The sequence below is a fragment of the Lutra lutra genome, chromosome 11 (genome assembly GCF_902655055.1).
Source record: "Lutra lutra chromosome 11, mLutLut1.2, whole genome shotgun sequence".
Taxonomy (NCBI): Eukaryota; Metazoa; Chordata; class Mammalia; order Carnivora; family Mustelidae; genus Lutra; species Lutra lutra.
Genome location: NC_062288.1, coordinates 41,587,055 through 41,607,008, shown reverse-complemented (window position 1 = coordinate 41,607,008; position 19,954 = coordinate 41,587,055). Strand labels below are relative to the sequence as shown.

The 19,954-nt window shown below is 37.3% G+C and overlaps 1 protein-coding gene across 2 annotated transcripts in view; it reads left to right on the top strand.

The window, feature by feature from the left end:
* Positions 1–19,954, top strand: part of COL28A1 (collagen type XXVIII alpha 1 chain) — a 151,583-nt gene that overhangs the window by 25,267 nt on the left and 106,362 nt on the right. For both annotated transcript variants that reach the window (XM_047695594.1, XM_047695593.1), the window contains exons 9-12: positions 1,042–1,086; positions 3,662–3,706; positions 4,854–4,907; positions 18,987–19,055. In XM_047695594.1, coding sequence (XP_047551550.1) covers positions 1,042–1,086; positions 3,662–3,706; positions 4,854–4,907; positions 18,987–19,055 — 213 coding nt within the window. The remainder of the gene's footprint in view (positions 1–1,041; positions 1,087–3,661; positions 3,707–4,853; positions 4,908–18,986; positions 19,056–19,954) is intronic.

The following is a 19,954-nucleotide window of genomic DNA, read 5'->3' as shown; positions in this document are numbered from 1 at the left end:
TGTCATATATAGAGAAGCTGAATCACCGTGATGTATACCTGAAACCAATGTAACCCTGTGTGTCAGTTATGCTCAAATAAAAGAAATTTTTAGAAGGAATTGCTTTGAGGTTCAGAAAAAAAAATATGAAAGCAGTTGAACATTCTATCTTTAGTTGTTTTTCTAATTGCCTTTTATACCTTTTAGTTCTAATTACTCAAAGTCTTAGAAGTCTGATACAATGGATTGGTATTCAGAGGTCCCAATTCTCATTCTACATGAGCAAGTTACTTAACCTTTGGAATCACAAATTCTCAGTCTGTAAACTTGGGCTAATAATAGCTACGTCAGACAGTTGATGGCAGCTTAACCGAGATAAGGTCTGCAAAATAACATTGATCATAAACCGCAAAACATAACTTAAATGTTAGTTCTTTTTTCCATTGCTATTCCAGGAAAGGCAGGACTGGAGAGTGAGATGATGGGAAGTAACAGCATGCTTGCCACGCTGCCTGTCCCCTCTTGTTAATTCCTCATGGCTCCTTTTCTCACCAACCCATGGCATGGTCTCAGGACCTTGTTCTTACTACTAACTGATCAAAGTTGGTACTCAGGATGGGGTATCATGTTGTGGAAAAAAGCAGGGACTGTGAGTCTGAGCTACTTGATAGAGGGAAGTCATCTTGTTGAGCCTAAATTTTCTCATCTCCAAAACAAAAGTGTAAACTGATCTCACTGAGCTGTGATATGGACTCAATTAAATCACACACGCAAAGAGCATATGTTAGATGCTCAGTAAACCTTAGTTTCTGTCCTTTTAATTTCATCCACCTCTCAGCAACATAAAGCCTCACTAGATGGTGTCACGGATTTGATTCTGTTGAGTTAAGGATGACTCCTGGGTAAAACTTTCCAGAGGGCAATGCCCAAACAACCCACAATTGAGGATAAACATGTGTATGACCCAGAAAAGTGCTTATGTCACAAGAAATCTTTTTTAAAAATCCTAACCCTGAATGACTGCCAATGTCCTCTTATTTATTTCATTTATTTATTTTTCAGGGAGAAAGTGGACAGTGTGGCAAACCAGGAATAAAAGGCGACAAAGTAAGGAACAAGTTTTTAAAATGCTAACAACTGTGATACCTTGGGGTCTAAGTTTCCTTAAGAGGAAATTCCTGGGATTCATTACCTTGCTTTCACTACTGGAGTTGGAAAGTCATTGGTCCCATTTTCAAATCTGTAAAATGTGAAGCAGAAAACAAAGCCATACCTAACATTAGCTAATGGAGCCCCCAAAGGTCTTATGGACCTTTAAGGCCTTGCCTTGCGGCCCCCTAACCTTTGAGGCCAGACCTACAGAACGTTATGGGGAAAAGAATAATTTAACCTGCAAAGTCAACCCAAGCTCCAATCTGGTCGAAGTGGAATTGTTTTTCAGATGTAAACACCGACAGCAAGCACTTTCCAAAATAGAGAGAAGAACTCTATGGGATAAGTTAATGAAATAATTATAAATAATGTGGCAGAACTAGGTAAGGCAGGGGTTTGAAATTTTGAAATTGCAGTAAGCCACAAGCAATTGGAATGGTATTTACCTTTCGCTAAAAAATGAATATGAATAAAGTATTTAAACTGGAGACAACATTAAATATGGTAAGCAGTTCCTTAATGGACCAGAAATATACAGAGAGCACCTTGAAATGTAATGACAAAGGATCCAAATTGTACAGAGTAAAAATAATTTTCATTATAGTTAAGAACTATGAACAGCATGCTACCAAGACACTCAACTCTTTCAATATCTGTATCTTAATTATGGGAGAGAGACAAGGGGGAAAAATGGGCAAAAGGTGAAAAGCAGAGAATAAGATAATGACACCGGCCTAGTAACTAACCATTTTAAATAGCCTGAGACTTTGTGAAAGCTTTTAAAGTACTACGGAGTTAAAGGCCAGATGGATCTGAAAAATGTAGCCTTGGTAATTATCTCTGGGCAAAATGAAACTATAGTAATGAATAGATTCTGCCCAGAGGATAATTGAAAATGGGAGACAGACAAGGACTTGAAAGTATAAAAGAAGGGACACAGAAGAACAAAAATGAGAGTGAAACAGTAACCGTGAAAACTATTTGAAATGAAAATGGCTGAAAAAGAATTAATATCATATTTCGTTGACTAAGATGTCAGGGATTGTTAAATGTCCTATTATTTTCTGTGCCAAAAAGAAAGAAAAAGTGGTGTCAATTATAAACAGAAGATGGAATTGATGGTAAGACACATCTTAGTGTCAGAGATGTAAAAATCTGAAAAAAAAAAAAAAAAAAAGGACATGACTAGAGTCAGGGAAATAGTGTCCTTGACATGAGGAGTTCATATAAGTTCCTAAGTCAAACATGCAAAGAACTTGAAGAGACACAAGCGAAGGAATATAAATGGTTAGTAAATGAAAAAAAAAATCCAAATATATTAGCCATCAAATAAGTGAAATTAACACATGAAAATATTATTTCACTTATCAAACTAGCCAACCCTGAGACAATACATAATACTCAGCACTGATGGGGAGTGTGTAAGGTGAAGATATACGCTCTCTACTCAGGGAGTAAGAACGGAAATCTGAACAAACTCTATGGAGGGAAGTTTTGCTTTATCTTTCCATGTGTGGTGCGAGACATAAAAGAGAGTGAGAGAGGCTTGAATGTGCTCATTGTCTCTGTGTCTGTCATCCTCTTCCAGAACATCATCTTTAGGAATCCATCAGAAGAGGGACATGACTTATATACAAAGATGTTCGTTATAATATTATTTAAAATAGTAATCATCAGAAATAATTTTAATGTCAATACTAGGGAAATGAGTAAGTAAAGTGTGATAGATTCATATTCTTGAATATTATTCCATTACGTTTTTAATGACATGGAAAAATATTTTTGATACAGTGGAAGACCAGATAAGAACGACACAAAGTTGCATATGCCCTTCAATCAAATTATTTAAAGAAACGTAATTATTGCATATATGGCCTAAAATGTTAACGGCAGTTGCTTCTATGTGATTTTTCCTCCCCTGTTTCTTTGCTTTTTTCTATAATTGCTAAGGTTCATCTGTTATGAACAGGTTATATTTTGGTGAGAAAAAAGAAACTGAGAAAAGAGAAACTAGACTGTATTATATTCTCATAAAAATAAATTTTAAAGGGTTTCCTAGTTATGGAACATATCAAAATACTTTCCATTAAAAGAGGGTTGAGTATGAACACTGTTAAGTTGCATGTCTTGAAGATGGGCAGAAGAGTGATCTTATGGGGAAACTCACTACATTGTTAGTTGAACTGACTTTGCCTTGTTGGAAAGAAACAATATTCCACTAAGTGTGCTGCTTTCTAAAGAATCTTAAGAAATAAATTCTTTACTCTGATCAAATTTTCAATATACAGGTGAAGGACTTACATCTAAAATAGTGTTTTCATGGAGTTTACTAAAGGGAAACTTGACCTCAAGTTGGCTTATTAATTAGGATCATTTTGTTAACAGTGCTTCTGCATCTGTTGGCTTTGCTGTTTGGTTAATCTGGGAAGATTGGCCATTACTGAGAACACATTCCCTTCTCCTCCACCTAAAATCACTGCAGTTTGATGATGGATATTTAGAGCAACTTGCCATTCATTTGATTCCACAGGGATCCTTAGGACCACATGGACCAAAGGGACCCAGAGGACTTCAGGTAAGTCTGTGTCTGATTAGATTAGATTAAAATAATAACACTAGAATCGCCAGGGAAGCTCTTAAAACCCCCTGTGCGGGTTTGCTGTCTCTGATAATTCAATCAGAATGTCTAGGGATTGAAGCCAGGCATCAGTAGTTTTAAAGATTCCCAGGTGATTCCAATGTGCAACAAAGTTTGGCAATCACTGCCCTAATGTTGTGAATAACTAATTCAGGCTCTCCAAAGATAGGTACCAGCAGATGGGTTTACTTAGTAGAGGGATAAAAGTCTAAAAATTTGGGTCTAGGAATACTGATAAATCCAAAGCAATTAAAAACAGGATGTAACTATTTTTGCCTTGCTGCTGTAATATAGTTGGAAGAACTATGCATTTTATCTACATTACAGTATTTGTACTGTTCCATCTTTATAAGTACTTAATGCTCAATAACATGGAATAATTATTTAAGGCATTTATTTAAGTTAAACATATTCCAAGGATTTCAAACAATAATTTAGATCAGGTTGTTTTTTCTCCCCCCCCAGTCTGGGGAGTGGCCTGCTCTAAAGTTTTGATAGGGGGAGGATATGTGTTAATTGCAGTATTTCAAAAAGTCTACTAAAAATTATAAGTTGACCCAAAATTTTCTAGACAGCATCTGGTTAACCATCAACTCCTTTGCTTTGGCCTAGAATTGTCTTGGGGCAGGGCAGTAACTCTGGTTATCATGGGGTCATTAGAAACTCCAACTTTTATAAACTCCAACAGTTATTGATGAACAGTTTCATTAGAAATGAACAGTTTCATTAGAAACTCCAACAGTTATAAACTGAATTTTTATTTATATTAAATATAAATATTTAAAAATGTTTTTAAAGTGTTCATTCAAAATTTTTTGAAAAGAGTGTCCAGTAAGGTTGGCAACACAGAAAGCAAACACCTCGTGAATAAATGTTTGCTCTGAGCTTAAGTACTATTTTAGAAACAGCCTATAAGACATGAGCAATTTTATCTCATTCCACTTCCCAGTCACATGCAACCCCCAGGTAACCAGATCTATAGTCTGACTTCTAACTTCAGCATTCCTAGGGACCCTAATGAACAATTCCTTCCTGGTTGGCTTTTTGTATACAGAACTAATTCTTGGTTTTCACCTTGGAGCAGGGCATTAGTGGACCTCCAGGGGATCCAGGCCCGAAGGGATTTCAAGGCAATAAGGTAATCATACCCTTTGATTAAAGACAGGCAGAGTTCCTTTCCCCTAGTGAGCTATAGAGGTGTGTGTTTTTATTAAGCAGAAGGTAGTGGGCTCTTTGAGGATGTATCTTTAAGTTGTAAAGTAATCAGAGGATGACAGACACAGAGACAAGGAGAATGACCTGTAGGTGTAGACACAGAATTGGGTTCAAGTACATGCAGAAAGTCAGTGGCATAGATTTATCTATTATTATGTTACTCAAAGGTGCATTTATTAAATACGAGCCATTATGAAGAGTCTTTGCAGTATTTCCTTCTTACTCCTGCTTTTTAGTCACTTTATGGTTCACTAGAAACTGAAAAGCAGTAACAAATAACCAGTTCAAATCACTGTTTTTCCCCATATGTGATGTCAACTCAATATATAGTTTATAAAAGAAGGAAATTTGTAAGGGTCATGCCAACAAAAATCAAGCTTTTAGAAATATTTACAGGAGTGTAACCTCAACCATCAGTACTGGGCTTGTGATGTCATTCCACAGATAAGCAGGTGAGATAGCAGGAGGGGTTGAGGAAGAGCCAAATAGAACCCAAAGATGGTTTGGCTGGGATATTTAACAGATCTAGTTATAAGGCTCTGTTTTTTAATGAGGGTGGCCATTAATTTGCTGAAAACAAGCTTCTTAGTACCTTTTAAACTCTTCTCAGTGCTCAGTAAATTTCATGGATATAGTAAATATCCAATAGTGTTGTTAGTGACCAGAGATCTGTGGAATTTGTGGCAGCAAGAACAGCAGAAGGTGCCCTCCCCAGTGGACACTAGATAGAGCCAGTCTTTTAAGGGGGCTGTCAGATGGAAGCTGTGGGGAGCAGTTGGGCTACGTGAGTGTTCTTTTTCCAGAGAGAGGAAAGAGAGTGACAAGTATAGCATTTTTAATGAGATAACGACAATGTGTGATTTCCCAGGCCACTTTTAATTGGCAAATTAAAATAGAATGAGCTTCTCAGTGGGAGTGTGCTTAAGCTTCATCTGGGGAAACTGCCTTTTCCAGTCCTTGCCTATGATTAATTCTGTCTGGGGAAAAGAAATGTATCTCTTGAATACTGAGTAGAAGTTTTTATAAAATTACTTTGGCTGTGGTAAGATTCTGAAGCAAGAAAAAAATATTTTGACAATCAACACTTACTTCTAGGATTCTTTAGTTACCTAAGATGTAAATTTTCATGTTTGTGAAAAAGAGGCTTAAAATCAGGGATCGGGGTTGGAGTTTGCAACAGTGACAGAATTATAGAATGTTTGAGCCACCAGGGATGTTTGAGATCATCCTGGCCCAAAGTTTTCATTTTGGAAAATGAGAAGAGAAGTCTGGAAATCATGTGGCTGGCCTGAGGCAGAGGCACAACTGGGCTCATCAGCTTTGGAGATCACCCGTGGAGGGCTAGGAGTGGGGCGCTTTGGGAGATGGTTAGTAGCAGTCCATCAAAAGGTGCCATGATTGTTGCCTTCTATTCATGTTCCATACAATTACTATTTAGGTTTTCCTTTTAATATAAACTTACTTACTTACTTACTTACTTATTTTTAAGATTTTATTTATTTTTGAGAGCGGGAGCGAGAGAAATAGCACACAAGGAAAGGGAGAATTAGACTCCTTGCTGAGCAGAGGATCGTGACCTGAGCTGAAGGCAGACTCTTAACTGACTGAGCCACCCAGGTGCCCCACATACACTTATTTAAACAAAATTTAGCTTCTAATTCCAACAGTGCATTAAATCTTAGAATAAATATAGTTGAGTGTTTAGGGGAAGTTACAATTATCTGAGGTGATAACATTTCATTCTTGAAAATTTCATGCTTTCACATCACCCTAAGTATTTGAATACTTTTTATGAATTTGCCAAGGTCTTCTTAAAAAAATTTTTTTTTAAATTGTGGTTAAGGGGGCACTAGGATGTCTCAGGTGGTTAAGTGTCCGACTCTTGGTTTCAGCTCAGGTCATGATCTCAGGGTCATGAGATTGAGCCCCAGTAGGGCTCCATGCTCAACCTGGAGTCTGCTTGGGATTCTTTCCCTCCGCCCCTCTCCCTGTTCTGTCTGTCAAATAAAATAAATAAATAATATCTTGAAAAAAATAAAAACAAATAAATTGTGGTAAAGGATACATAATATAAAATTACCACTTGGGTTTTAATCACACAATTCACTGCCAGGTGAATGCACAAAGCTCACTGTCAATTGAAAAGATGTCCATATCTAGGTGTCCAAATCTAGAAAACATCTAGATGTGAATGTACAAAGCTCATTGTCAACTGAAAAGATGTCCTTATCTAGAAAATCTTCGAAATGAAGTGGGAATGGCTTTTTCTTTTTCCTTTTAGTAATATTTCTGGTTTAAGGTCACAAATTAAGTAGTCTCTTGACACATACTTTAAGACTATTACTAATTTCTACCTTTCTTTGGGTCTGTCAACCAGAGATGCATGCTGCATTGATCATTAATTTTTAAAAAATTTTATCCATTTATTAGTATATTATCTTAAAAGTCAGAATTCAGAGAATGATTTCATCTTGTATCTCAGAATGTAATTCTACATCTTGAAGACTTAATATACGTTTATCCTCAATCTGGAAAAATGTTATATTTATAATGACATTTTTTATGCATTACCATCTAATTATAAAATGTTTTAAAGAAATTGCTATTGTAGGGGCGCCTGGGTGGCTCAGTGGGTTAAAGCCTCTGCCTTCAGCTCAGGTCATGATCTCAGGGTCCTGGGATCGAGCCCCACATCGGGCTCTCTGCTCGGCAGGGAGCCTGCTTCTTCCTCTCTCTCTGTCTGCCTTTCTGCCTACTTGTGATCTCTGTCTGTCAAATAAATAAGTAAAATCTTAAAAAAAAAAAAGAAATTGCTATTGTAAATTGTGCAAAAAATTCTCTAAAACCTAGTAATTCTGTATTTTCTAGTGGGCATAGGAGGATTATTTATTTTGAAACTTCTGTAATAATCAATAGCATTTATTATATATTTACTATGTACAGGTAAATAGTTCTAAATACTCACTTAACATAATACCACCTTTTGAAACATGACCTCGTCTTATCCCCATGATACAGATTAGGCTACTCAAGGAAAGAGAGGGTAGGCAGTGGATTCTAATCTATATAGCTGATAAGGGATAGAGCCAGGACTCAAACCCAGCCAATCTGCTCTTAACCACCATATTATATTTATCTTCTTAGGAATATTGCTGAATCTCCTGAGTATTTGACCTGAGATAAATGCATTTCTTTGGGACAGTATAGAAATTGCTTCTGTCCCCTTTCGCTTGAAGTTTGGCTGGAAACAACAGTCTGTTGAGAGGTGCATTTCTATTTGGTTATAATGTTCATCTGAAAATGCAGGAAGAGAAGGATGGGAATTGTATGGGAAAAAGAAACCAGTAATGTGCATTTCAAATATTTTGTTTCTTAGGAAACTTTCAAACAGAAAACCTTTAGACTTGTAACATTTGCAAAGATTCCATAAGAGTTTCTAGATGGGGCCTGTCTATGTCTTTGAAGTTATGAATGGTTTCTCTCAAGAGCTACAGTCCTATTCTATTGCTCTAGTAGTTGGGTTTTCTTCATCAAAGCATTTGCAGAAAGGTGGTCAAAGAACAAAAGGAAAAAATAGCGTGTGATAAATCAAGGAAAAATGTGATGCTGGCCCAGTTTTGCAAATCATTTCTGTCATTAATATTTTCCACATGTAAAATAGCGCCTATTTTGCCCTGAATGACCTTGTTGTCTTAGAAACAAAACATAGATGTTTCTCAGAATGATGCTGTGGCTCTCAGGCCACTTCAGCCTCCCCCATAGAAGAAGGTCATACAGTGGCACTCACAAGAAGACCATCCCATCAATCTCTAAAATCAATTAGCATAATAATCACACAAGGGCCTTATCCCTAGGACCAAAGGGAAAATGCGGTAACTCTGAAGAGAGCACAGTGCTCTTTCTGAGGAAAAAATGAGTACCTAAGAACCCTACCGCCAACTTCCAAGGCTATTGTGATGTTTCAGTTGGAATCCCATTTGGTCCTAGAATGGGCCCTCTCATAACGAGAAAAATGGCTCAAGATTGGTAGGGCTTTCAAATCACAGAGAACAAGTTACAAAATTAGTTTTGTACAAGTAAACACAGTAGAATGCTGGGTGTGCCCAACCCACATTAGGTAATTTTTGCCATTTCTTGATGTCTTTCTGAGGTTATTTTGGAAGGGTATTTCCTTCTCAGATCTCATGCAAATTGGCTCTTTCCAAGACCCTCTTTGTGCTCCTGGGAAGAGGGCCTGCTCACTGTAGCGTAAGCAGAAAATAGCTTGTGACATGTTGGAGTATTCTAGTACTAGAGCTTTAGTGCTAGGGCCAAAGAGCACTAGGAAATATCCCTGATAGGCTTTCCCAAGTCGAAGTACCACATGTTAATCCTCCAACAATTAGAAAGTCTATGATATTATATTCTGTATTAACTCATCTTAATGAATGAATTACCTTGCTTCTCATAATCTTTTACATTGTTTTACCCCAGGACATTTATATATTTCTGCAGGGCTTTTATCCTCTAAGATTTTTCTTCTTGTACTACAACCAAGTGTGAGAAACTCAGAGTCCTTTTATGTATGAGACTTTGTCTTAACTCACTTTTACTTCTGAGGTGACTAAACAAACAAACAAAAACAACAACAAAATAAACAAGCAAACAAAAAAACCACAACAGAGAGTAGCACCAGTCTTGTCTGGTTTAATAAATAGATATAGTGAGGGTAAATAATCTCCAGTGAATCAAGTATTGATCCATCCATCCAAAATGAACAAAGGACCTCATATCCATGAATAAATGGGATCCACGCTTCAAGAGGAGTGCGGGCACATCAGTTAGACCACTCCATGCCTCTGCACCACACCATGATTCTTGGATCCCTATTCCTCATTCTCTAACTCTGTCAAGGTTTCACCTAATTTCTTGAGGTTTCCAAGTACAATATGTATTTTTCATGTAGCTGGTATTCTTCTGAAGAAGTTTAATAGATAAAAACTAAATGTACAAATCCTAAAATTAAAACTATAAACATAGTAAACACTTCTACACAACATCCGGTTTTCTTCAAAATGCCCCATGAAAAGAGGTCAATTTTCAAAAGAGGGCTGGAAAAAAAATAAAAATAAAAAGAGGGCTGGTTGTCAACCTTTGTAATAACTATGGGGAGAGCCCATGCACATATTTTTGGTAGCTGGTAATTTCCTGTTAGTTTCTATGCATTATTCCTTTAAACACTGCTAGCCTTCTTTCAGATATGAAATTGGACAAATACGTGCAGATCCTTCATTGTTTAAAAAAAAAAATCCAAGGCAGAAGATGCAGTGACAATGTGGGTCAGGAGAACCACTGTCACATCTGAGAGAAAAAATTGTTCTATGCAACAATGAAGTATTTGCTGAATGAATGAGTGAATGAGTATTTAAATGGAATGAGTTATCAACACCTATGTAGAGAAGTCAAACAGGCAAAAGCCTAAAAGAGTCATTTAAGTTTGTCATCTTTGAAATTATTAGGAATCTTTAAGGAAGCGGTTTTGATAAGAGAGCTTGGGGAGGTGACAGAGGAGAAGGATACAATAGCTAGGAATTCTGACCATTTTTCCAAGATATTGGGATAATAAAGGGAAAGAGAAAAGTGTTGACGTAACCCATGAAAATCTTCTTGCATTTAATAACTGAATGTTTTCTTCTACTTCCATTTTTTAAAAAAGGTTTTATTTATTTATTTGAGTTAGAGACAGAGACAGAGACAGAGAGAGCCCAAGAGGGTGGAGGGAAAGGCAGAGGGAAAAACAGACTCCTCACTGAGGAGGGAGCCCAGCACAGGGCTCAATCCCAGGACCCTGAGATCATGACCTGAGGCAAAGGCAGCTACTTCACCAACTGAGCCACCCAGGCGCCCCTATACTTCCACTTTTTTTAAGAGAGGCAAGAAGACTTGGAACTTATTATTTATTTATTTATTTTTACAGTTTCAAATATACAACTTAAAGTCTCATGTTTTCTATAACATCACTATTTTTGAACAGAATTACCATTAATGAAGATTTAGTAGTTTTAAAAATACATTCTTGTTTTGTTCATTATTTAAATACCTGATTCGACTCAACATTAGTTTTGCAACTTTAGAAGGTCAACTCACTAAATGTATCCAATATTTCAGTTATGGTTTGGAAATAGTTCAACACTACAGATAGGAACAACTATGAAGAATTTTAAACTTCCTCCTCAAACAAACAGGCTATATAGTTTTATTTCAGCTCTCACACAATTCAGAAATCTAACAATCTCCTGACATCATGATGTTGCTTTCAACCATTAAAAAAAAAAAAATCATGATTTTTAAATAGGATATAATTCCTTTTAACTTGATGGGACACAAACCAAGTGAAACATACATAGGAATCAACAATTCCTAGTATAGAGAATTAATCAAGGAGAAAAACTTTAAAGTTATGGATCTCTTCACAGAATGACTATTTTTTTGCTTCACTAAAGCATTTTAAGTCCGAGTACTTGAACGTGTCAGTTTTTCCAATTGTCTCAAACCAATGATGGGTCTTCTGGTTCCCCGGGCAGCTAACAACTTTGAACAGTTGTGACTGCTCAGTATCGATGCCCTTGTAAAGGGAAGAGTCCCTTTACAATTTTAATTATACCTATCTGTTGAATGAAGATTGGAGCCAAGCTGCCAAACTATGTGAATGTTTTCTCTTTGGAGATGTCAAAGTTTAAATGCTATTTCTGTCCTGGGCCTAATTAAAGGGAAAAAAATAATTAGTAATCCAGCAATTGTTGTTGTGGAAAGGGCTTTGACCTACATGCACATCTGCCCACCAGGACTCTAAATGAGCTTATTAACTCATCTGACATGAGAAAACTGATAGTGACAACTTGAACTGGCTGCCAGAACATGTGGTATGTCAGCCAATGGCTTCAAGGCAGATGATTTTCATTCCCAAATCTCTGATGCATACGGTTCTCAGCAGGAGGGGTACGCTGCTGTGTGTGTGCGTGTGCACATGCGTGCATACATGTGTGTGCATGTGCACAGAGACTGCCAAGGTAAAAACTCTGATGGATCAAGAAGCCCCAAATGCTGCTAACGTAAAGGTGCTGAGTCTAACCCACATGCCCAGTCAAGCTGGGCACTAATGTGGAACTGAATCAGTTACTGCAGGGTCTTCAGAGGGATGTCAGAATTTAAAAAAAAAAAAAAAATCACATGAATGTCCCCAATTCAAGTAAATTGCAAAAGCATCGCAACAGGGAATATTAAGTTAATTCCAAGGGTAAGGCTTTTTTATTGCAATAAAAGTCCAAGGAGTGTCCACCCGAGCTGAGATTCTTAAAAACTCTCCTGATGGGCTGCTAAGCAGTCCTTCCTTTTAGGGACAATGACATACAGTTCCTTAGATTTTATTATATATGAAGTATGACTTTCCTAATAGGTTGACCATATGAATATCTTTTTTATGGGTTGATCAGGGTTGAATGTTATCAACTTCATGTGGTTTAATCTAATAGCAATCAAGAAAATGAGTTGAGTTATTAAAATCTAGTATAATACTACAATTTTCATTACATTTTCACCTAGTTCCAGCTAGGACAGTATCTTGGCTATACTCAAATCATTCCGCACCTATCCTTCAAATCTTATTTTAAGCAGCATGCTCATCCACCATTTTCCTCCATTTGGAAAGTATGAGAATGTTTGTCACAAGACTTAAAATATTACAGTCGGTGCTACACTTATTTGGGAAGGAATAAAAAAAGATGTTGCTAAAGTGTCTTTCTAATGTTAAGACCCCAAAGTGTGATTACATTGTTTATAATTGTATTATTCAAGAAGAGGTAAATTCTGTCCTCAAAAAATTCAGAGTCTTGGACAACCACTCATTATTTGTTATCTTAGGGCAAGGAAAGATGTTGACTTTGGTTAGAGCTGATGCCAGGAATAAGGCATGTTGTGTTCTCCTAGCTGACTTCCCATACAGTGTAACCTTAGGAATTTGTTATTCCTTCAGCTGAAAAGAAAATGTTTAATTTTATTTGGGTAAGTTTGCAGGAGACACTGTGTGTAATAGGTACTTGATATCACTATGTAATTTATATATAGCTACTTTTGGTTGAAAACCTAACTAAATCAGAGGGAACTCCAAAGGAACATCTCCAGATTCCCAACCCCCTCAGCTGAGAACTGTTTTGTTTCCGGTTTCCTCCAGCAGCTAGCATGGTACCAGCTCCCAAGCTGCTGCTCAGTAAGTGTTTGCTGCCTGAATGGTGGAGGGAATGTTATCAATTAGCTAAGTATTGACAGTGCAAAACTGAGCAAAGTCACAGGACACCCTCCCAACAATCTAGGGGGAGTTGTAATTATAATGAATACTTAGAAAAAGAGGAAAATGGTGCTATCAATACCTCTAGGATAGGAATTTCACCTGATCAGAGAGGCCCTCTCTGAAGCTGTGCTGCTTAAAATAAGATTTGAAGGATGAGTAAGGGTTGACCAGGAAAAAAGGAAGGTAAGAACACCCCATATAGATAGAATAGCATGTGTTATGATCGTATGGCAGAAGGGAGCCTGGCAAGTACAAGGAACTGAACAAAGGTTAATGCTGCTACGGTGGTGAGTGAAGAAGCAACTAGTTACAGAAGGGACTGGAAAGCCCATGGGACCACACCATGCAGGGGCTCACAAGTCTTATAAAGAGCTCTGTCTTTCCCCCAGGAGCAAAGGGAAGGTCCTCAAATGGTTTCACTTGGATTAAAGATAAAACTAAAATTAAGGGTTGCCTGGTTGGCTCAGTCATTTAAGTGTCTGCCTTTGGCTCAGGTATGACCTCAGGGTCCTGGGATTGAGCCCTGCATCAGGAATAAAAAAAAGAAGTTGCTAAAGTATCTTTCTAATGTTAAGACCCCAAAGTGTGATTACATTGTTTATAATTGTATTATTCAAGAAGAGGTAAATTCTGTCCCTGCTCAGCAGCGGAGGCTGCTTCTCCCTCTCCGCACTGCTCAGGCTCTCTCTCTCTGGCTCTCTCTCTCTCTCTCATATTAATAAATAAAATATTTGTAAAAAATTTAAAAAAAAACTAAAATTAAAAGATCATGTTGGCAGCAATGGGAGGAATAAATTAAAGTGTACTATGATGGATGTGTGTAGGGTACTAAAGACTTTGTTGTAGTCTGAACAAGAGGTGATCTTACTTTGAGGTAGACTAAAGAGGCATGTTAAAGGATTAAAGAGGTAGATGGATTTGAGAGAGATTTAGAAGACATATGGAAAAGCGGTGGCGATGCATTACACATGGTGAGTAAGGGAGGGAGAGGTGTCAAGCATGACTCCTTCTGGCTTGACTCATGGAGGGATTGTGCTCTTCACTGAGACAGAGAATGCTGGAAGATGATTGGGTCTGTAAGGGGAGGAGTAGGAGTTTGTCTTTGGAGATGATGAGTTCCTTTTGAAATTCTCTTTTCTGACTTCTATCACACTATTTTTGGAGTTCCCATTTCTTTTTCTCAGCCACTGTTTTCCTCAACTCCTCACAGGACATTTCTGTGGTCTTCCACTCCCACCCCACTTAATTGTTGGTACTCTCCATGGTTCTGACCTGAGCCTCTGGCCTCCTCAAACACTATTTAATACAGTAGCCACATGTGGTTACTGAGTCCTTGAAATGTGGCTAGTCTAAATGGAAATGTGCTATAATTATTAAATACACAAAGGATTTCAAAGACACGTGTTAAATGATAAATAAAATCACTAATAAGATTTTTATATTGATTATATGCTGAAATGATAATATTTTGGATATATTGAGTTAAATAAAATGTTATTACTTCCTTAATGTGGATAGAAAATTTAAAATTACATATGTGGCTCATTGTATATTTCTAGTGGACAGTGCTACTCTAGACAGTGACCCTATTGTTGCCTTATTTTTGTCCATTTGAGCCCACAGAGCTGCTTATTGTCCCTAGAACTTTTCATATCATTTTATGCCTCATACTCTTTCCTTTTCCTGAACTTCTGTTCCTCTTCTTTTCTATCAGATTAGATATGATTCCTACTTTTTTTTGTTCAGAGCAAATATCTCCTCTGCTATATGAAATTTTTTAATTTCTTAAGGTAGAATTAAACATTTGTGCCTCATAGTCTTACATTCTCTCTTAATATCTTTATCATAGCTAATTCACATGCTCATATTTACTTCTATATTGATTTGTCTTTCCAGCCAGATTGTAAATGTCTACAAAGTGCAGGTGTAATCTGATTTATGTCAATAAGTATGTAACTGGGTACTCAGTACCAGGGTGGTGCTCAATGAAAATCTGGTGAATAAAAATTGAATCTATACATATTAAACAGCTATCATGTGATTAGTTATGACTTAGATGTTTTATAGACAATATCTCACATCCTCTCAGCAGCCCTGCAAGGTAGATATAATTATCCTCATTTTGCATATGGCGGTCTTGCAGAACTCAAACTGTTAGTAAATTATAGAGCCAGGATTCAACTAGATTGAATGGGAAAAAAGCCATTTTTTTCCCCCTGTGATTCCATGCATGGTGAAAAATGGATTAAAAAGTGATGATTATATCCCACACCATAAAATAAGGAAACAAACCCATTTCCTAAGATTATTAGAAGATTGAGTGACATAATATACACAAAGTGTCAGGGCAGTGCTTGGAAATATTGGGTTTTATTAAACATTGGCTTCCTTCAATGTTAAGGCCCATAGCACAAACATCCTTAATTTCTGAGGAAATGGTGGTTTTCCTAACCTCCTCAATATCCCTACCTATGCTTACACTCATATAGAGGTCATGAGAAACAAACCCCCTCCAGGGCTATCCACTTTAACTCAGTCCTCTATGGATATGCTTCTGATGGTTAAAGAAAGTGAAGTAGAAAAATAACAAGTAACACTGGGGCCATTCAACCTCTCTCTATGTGTTTGTACTTACTGGTGAAGGTTGGGGTATGAATAATGGGCAATATGGCCTTGGTGAACTTTTAGAAAATCATTGTGAGTAGAGTGTGATTCTTCTCTTCCTGTTCTGTCTTACCTTACAATCAGGACCACTTCCTTTATCACCTGGGGAATCTTTGTAGGAAAGGGAAGGGAGAAGTATGAACGGGATAAAGATTAATTGTAGGCCAATGCTAGTCTGTAGGCCTTATGTTGAGATGCTAAGCTCTTGAGAAAGAAATTTAAACAACTGAAAGGTGAAGATATGTTGCTACTGAGCTGTGCTAAGGTAGGGAAAGTGATCCCTCTATAACCCTTAGATCCCTATACCTTCTCTAAAAAAGCAGTATTGAAAAATCCCCCAATGGCTATTGGTGCTTGACCAAAGGTAAAGGAAGCTCATGGGCTTAAGAGCAAGACAATTGCTTCTCCTACTGATTTTGCTGATTAACATATTTCAAGTTAACAAAAGAACCAGTTCCTTGTCCATATTTGGAGGAAAACTTCTCACCAACCTGTGCTCTAGTTTGTTTTAATTCAAGCATACAGAAAAGTACTAAGTAGGGCAGAGCTTCCACTACTTAAAAAACTCAAACTCTCCTCTAAATATATACTATGTATATATAATGTAATATAATATAATATAATATAATATAATATAATATAATATAATACTTAAAAGCCTCTGATCCATTACAGAACCAAACTAATATAAAAAGGACAGGGAATGAATACAATAAGGAACTTTAGGCCTTGTGTTATTATTATTTTAATGGTGTGTTTTATCTCTTAAACTGGTCCTTTGAGGTTAGGGGTGATGTCGTAAACTTCTCTGTATTTACTTCATTACTGGTCACAGAGTAAGTGCTTGGTGTTCCTTGAGCAATGGAAACAGTCACCCACTTGCAATATAACTGACAAGACTGTGGCATAGGAAATTATAAGGAAAGTTTCTTTGAAGTGAAAATTTGGAATCTAAATTAGGAAACTAAATATTCTCTAGCACTTAAACGTTGAGATCAAGAAAACAGCTTCATATTTGGGAGAATCTTTATGTCTGATATTATTTGTGGAGAAAGTCCATGGCCAAGAACATGTGAAAAAGAAGAAGGGCAACTATCTGGCTTCTCCAGAAAATTTAACATACATAGAAAAATAAGTACAACTTTGAATTTTAAAAAGAAAATTCAAGTTGATTTATCTACCAGATTGACTTATACTTAAAAGAATGAATTGAAGGTAACTTTAGATCCAATTCACCCAAGTTCCAAGGTGTCCTAAATTCATAATCAAGTGATTTTGAGACAGGTTTTCTTTGTTATAATTTTGAACTTGGGCATATCTTTTGGGGAGCTGATTTGACTCTGACCCTTCTCTTTCCCCTTTGTAACTGAATAAAGTCCACAGACTTCCTTAAAGTAATGCCCTTACCATATCAATAGGACATTACTAAGAGTCCTCTTCAAAATCACAAGCCTCCAGGGAAAACTGAGGCTTTAACATTGGTGAAAATTCTTTTGTTCCCCTCAATCTGGAGAAGGTTTGTCTCAACTTCCTATTTCATTTTACTGTTGACTAATATAAGGATGAAGAGAAATCTCTAAGTTGGATGAAAATTTAAATACTAAGGCTTTCATTAACTCAAACAAGAGAGTATTCAGAAATCTTCCTTCACATAAATTAGAGGTATGTGTGTACATAAAGAACTAGAAGGAAATGCACCAGAAATTAGTAGTAGTTATAGATGGATAATTTAAAATTTTCTCTGTGTGCATGTTTTTCAATATATGACAAATTTTCTGTAATGAAGGTATATTATTTTGGTAAACAGAAAAAATAAAAAAAAAAAAAGAAACTGTAATCAATAATCACTCTCCTTTCTCCTATCAACATGCCACATGACTGGAAATTTGAGAAACCTGCCATGTACCTGTGGGTGATATTGAGGTGTGAGTTTGGGCAGGCCACATAACCTCTCTGGGACTCAGGTTCCTCACCTATGAAATGTAGAAGTTTGAGTGCTTCCGTCTCATTTAGTTCTGTGATGCTTGAATTCTAGGATGGGCCTGCCACATAGCAGACTATTAATTGAAAATACTTCTGGCTTCTTGTAACTGACATCTTCATTAATTGTGGCTTATACCATAAGAGATCTTGTTGTTTAGTAAACAGAAGATTTGAAGGTAGGTAGCTCAATGAGGTTTTGTTTGATTAAGTTCAGAGGTTTCCCGGAGCTAGGACACTTCAAAATGTTTTTCTGCATAGTCCTCTACAATGGTTGGCAGTCATCTGAGAGACTGTTATCTCGTGGTTACAAGATAGCTATCATATCTCCAACTAGCAAAGAAGAGGCAGAGGTAAAACTTTCTCTTTGCACCGAATAACGTCCCCATATCTCATTTGTTAGAACTGAGCCACAAGGCCAACCAGGGGCAAAGGAAAGGAGATTCTAGACTTGCATGGAACGAATTATCATTCATCCTACAGCCCTGAGTGTAAAGACTACCTTTCTATTGATGTGAATAGCTCAGGTTTCTAATAGCAGGAAAAGAAAGAGGGAAGGGGATGGTCATTGGGTAGGAAACAAAGGTGTCTGTCAGAAGCACATAATAAAGACCTGTTGAGCAAACAAGTGAGGGCTGCAGGATCCTAAAGCTTTTGTTTCTGTGGGCTTCTTTCTCCGTAAAACAATGTTAAAAATTATGTATTACTACTGTGTTGGCAGAAAGACAAATTTGATCCAGACTGGATTCATTGTTATATATTTATTATTTTTTTAAAATTTTTATTCTGATTTTAAACATCAATATGGAAACATTTTCATGGACCCTAGATATTGTGCCCACTGTGTGCAGTGGTTAATTCAATCCTGGGTCTATATTGTCCTTCCAGCTGGATTGTAAGCAATTTCAGGGCCGTGACTACATCCTAGATTTCACTGTTGCCCTCAAAGCTCCTACAGCATCACTATACATCTAAGAGCTGTTGAACAAACACTGTTGAGTTGACCTAATGCATAACTGTTTCTTCCTCCAGGGTGAACCAGGTCCCCCTGGTCCTTATGGTCCTCCAGGAGCCCCTGGTGTTGGACAGCAAGGAATTAAGGTAACAATTCTTGTCTTTTTCCCCATTGATAAGTACTGAATTTATTGCAGGGGCTGGGGAAGCTGTGATGTGAACTCTGCTCAGCTTTGCCCTCTAGAGACAAGGAGGCTGCCTGTAGAAGGTATTTACCATCTGGGTGGTTGGCTTGGACACTGGGGCAGTTACCACAAGAATAATCAATGTATTTTTTTTATTTGATGGAAATGAAAAGTTTGTCTTGCCTCCAAATGTCCACCCTCTCGCCAACATACATCTAGTTCTGTTGAGTTTTCATGGAATTTAAATGTTAAATTTAAATGCAAAATGCAAATGCAAAAGTGATATTGGGATGTGAAATATGTTAATATATGAACTATCACCTGTTCATGTTAAAGAAGCAGAGAGGGGGCAGAAACCAGAAAGACGTAACACTGAAGAGGTAGGTGTTGATAGAAAGGTTTGTAGGGAACTAGAAAGTGCAACGACACCCAACACCCCGGAGTACTCTGGGTGCATCATGCAGCATGTCACAGAGTATAAGTGCTTACTTTAAATGGCTTTTCTACGTCATTGGGACAGTAAGACTTCGGTGCAGGACTAAGACAGAGAGCAGTACAAAAAAGGCTATTCTGGTATCATCAAGTATCGCCATGGATAGCGTTGAAACAATAAGCATGCTGAGACTCCAGGGAAGGTGGAGTCGTATTGGCAGAGCAATTGGACAAAGATTCTGAAAGAGACCAAGGGTGAAACGGAACTGAAAGGAGGGGTAAAATGGAACAGGAGAGGTGGCAATCCAGGATGGTGGTAAGAGGAGCAGGGAGCAGCACAAGCTTTGTTAGCTTGGTCCTCTCAGTGAACTCAAAGGAATCTAATGCAGTCCAGCCTGCCAATTGCTACACACACAATAGTTTCTGAAA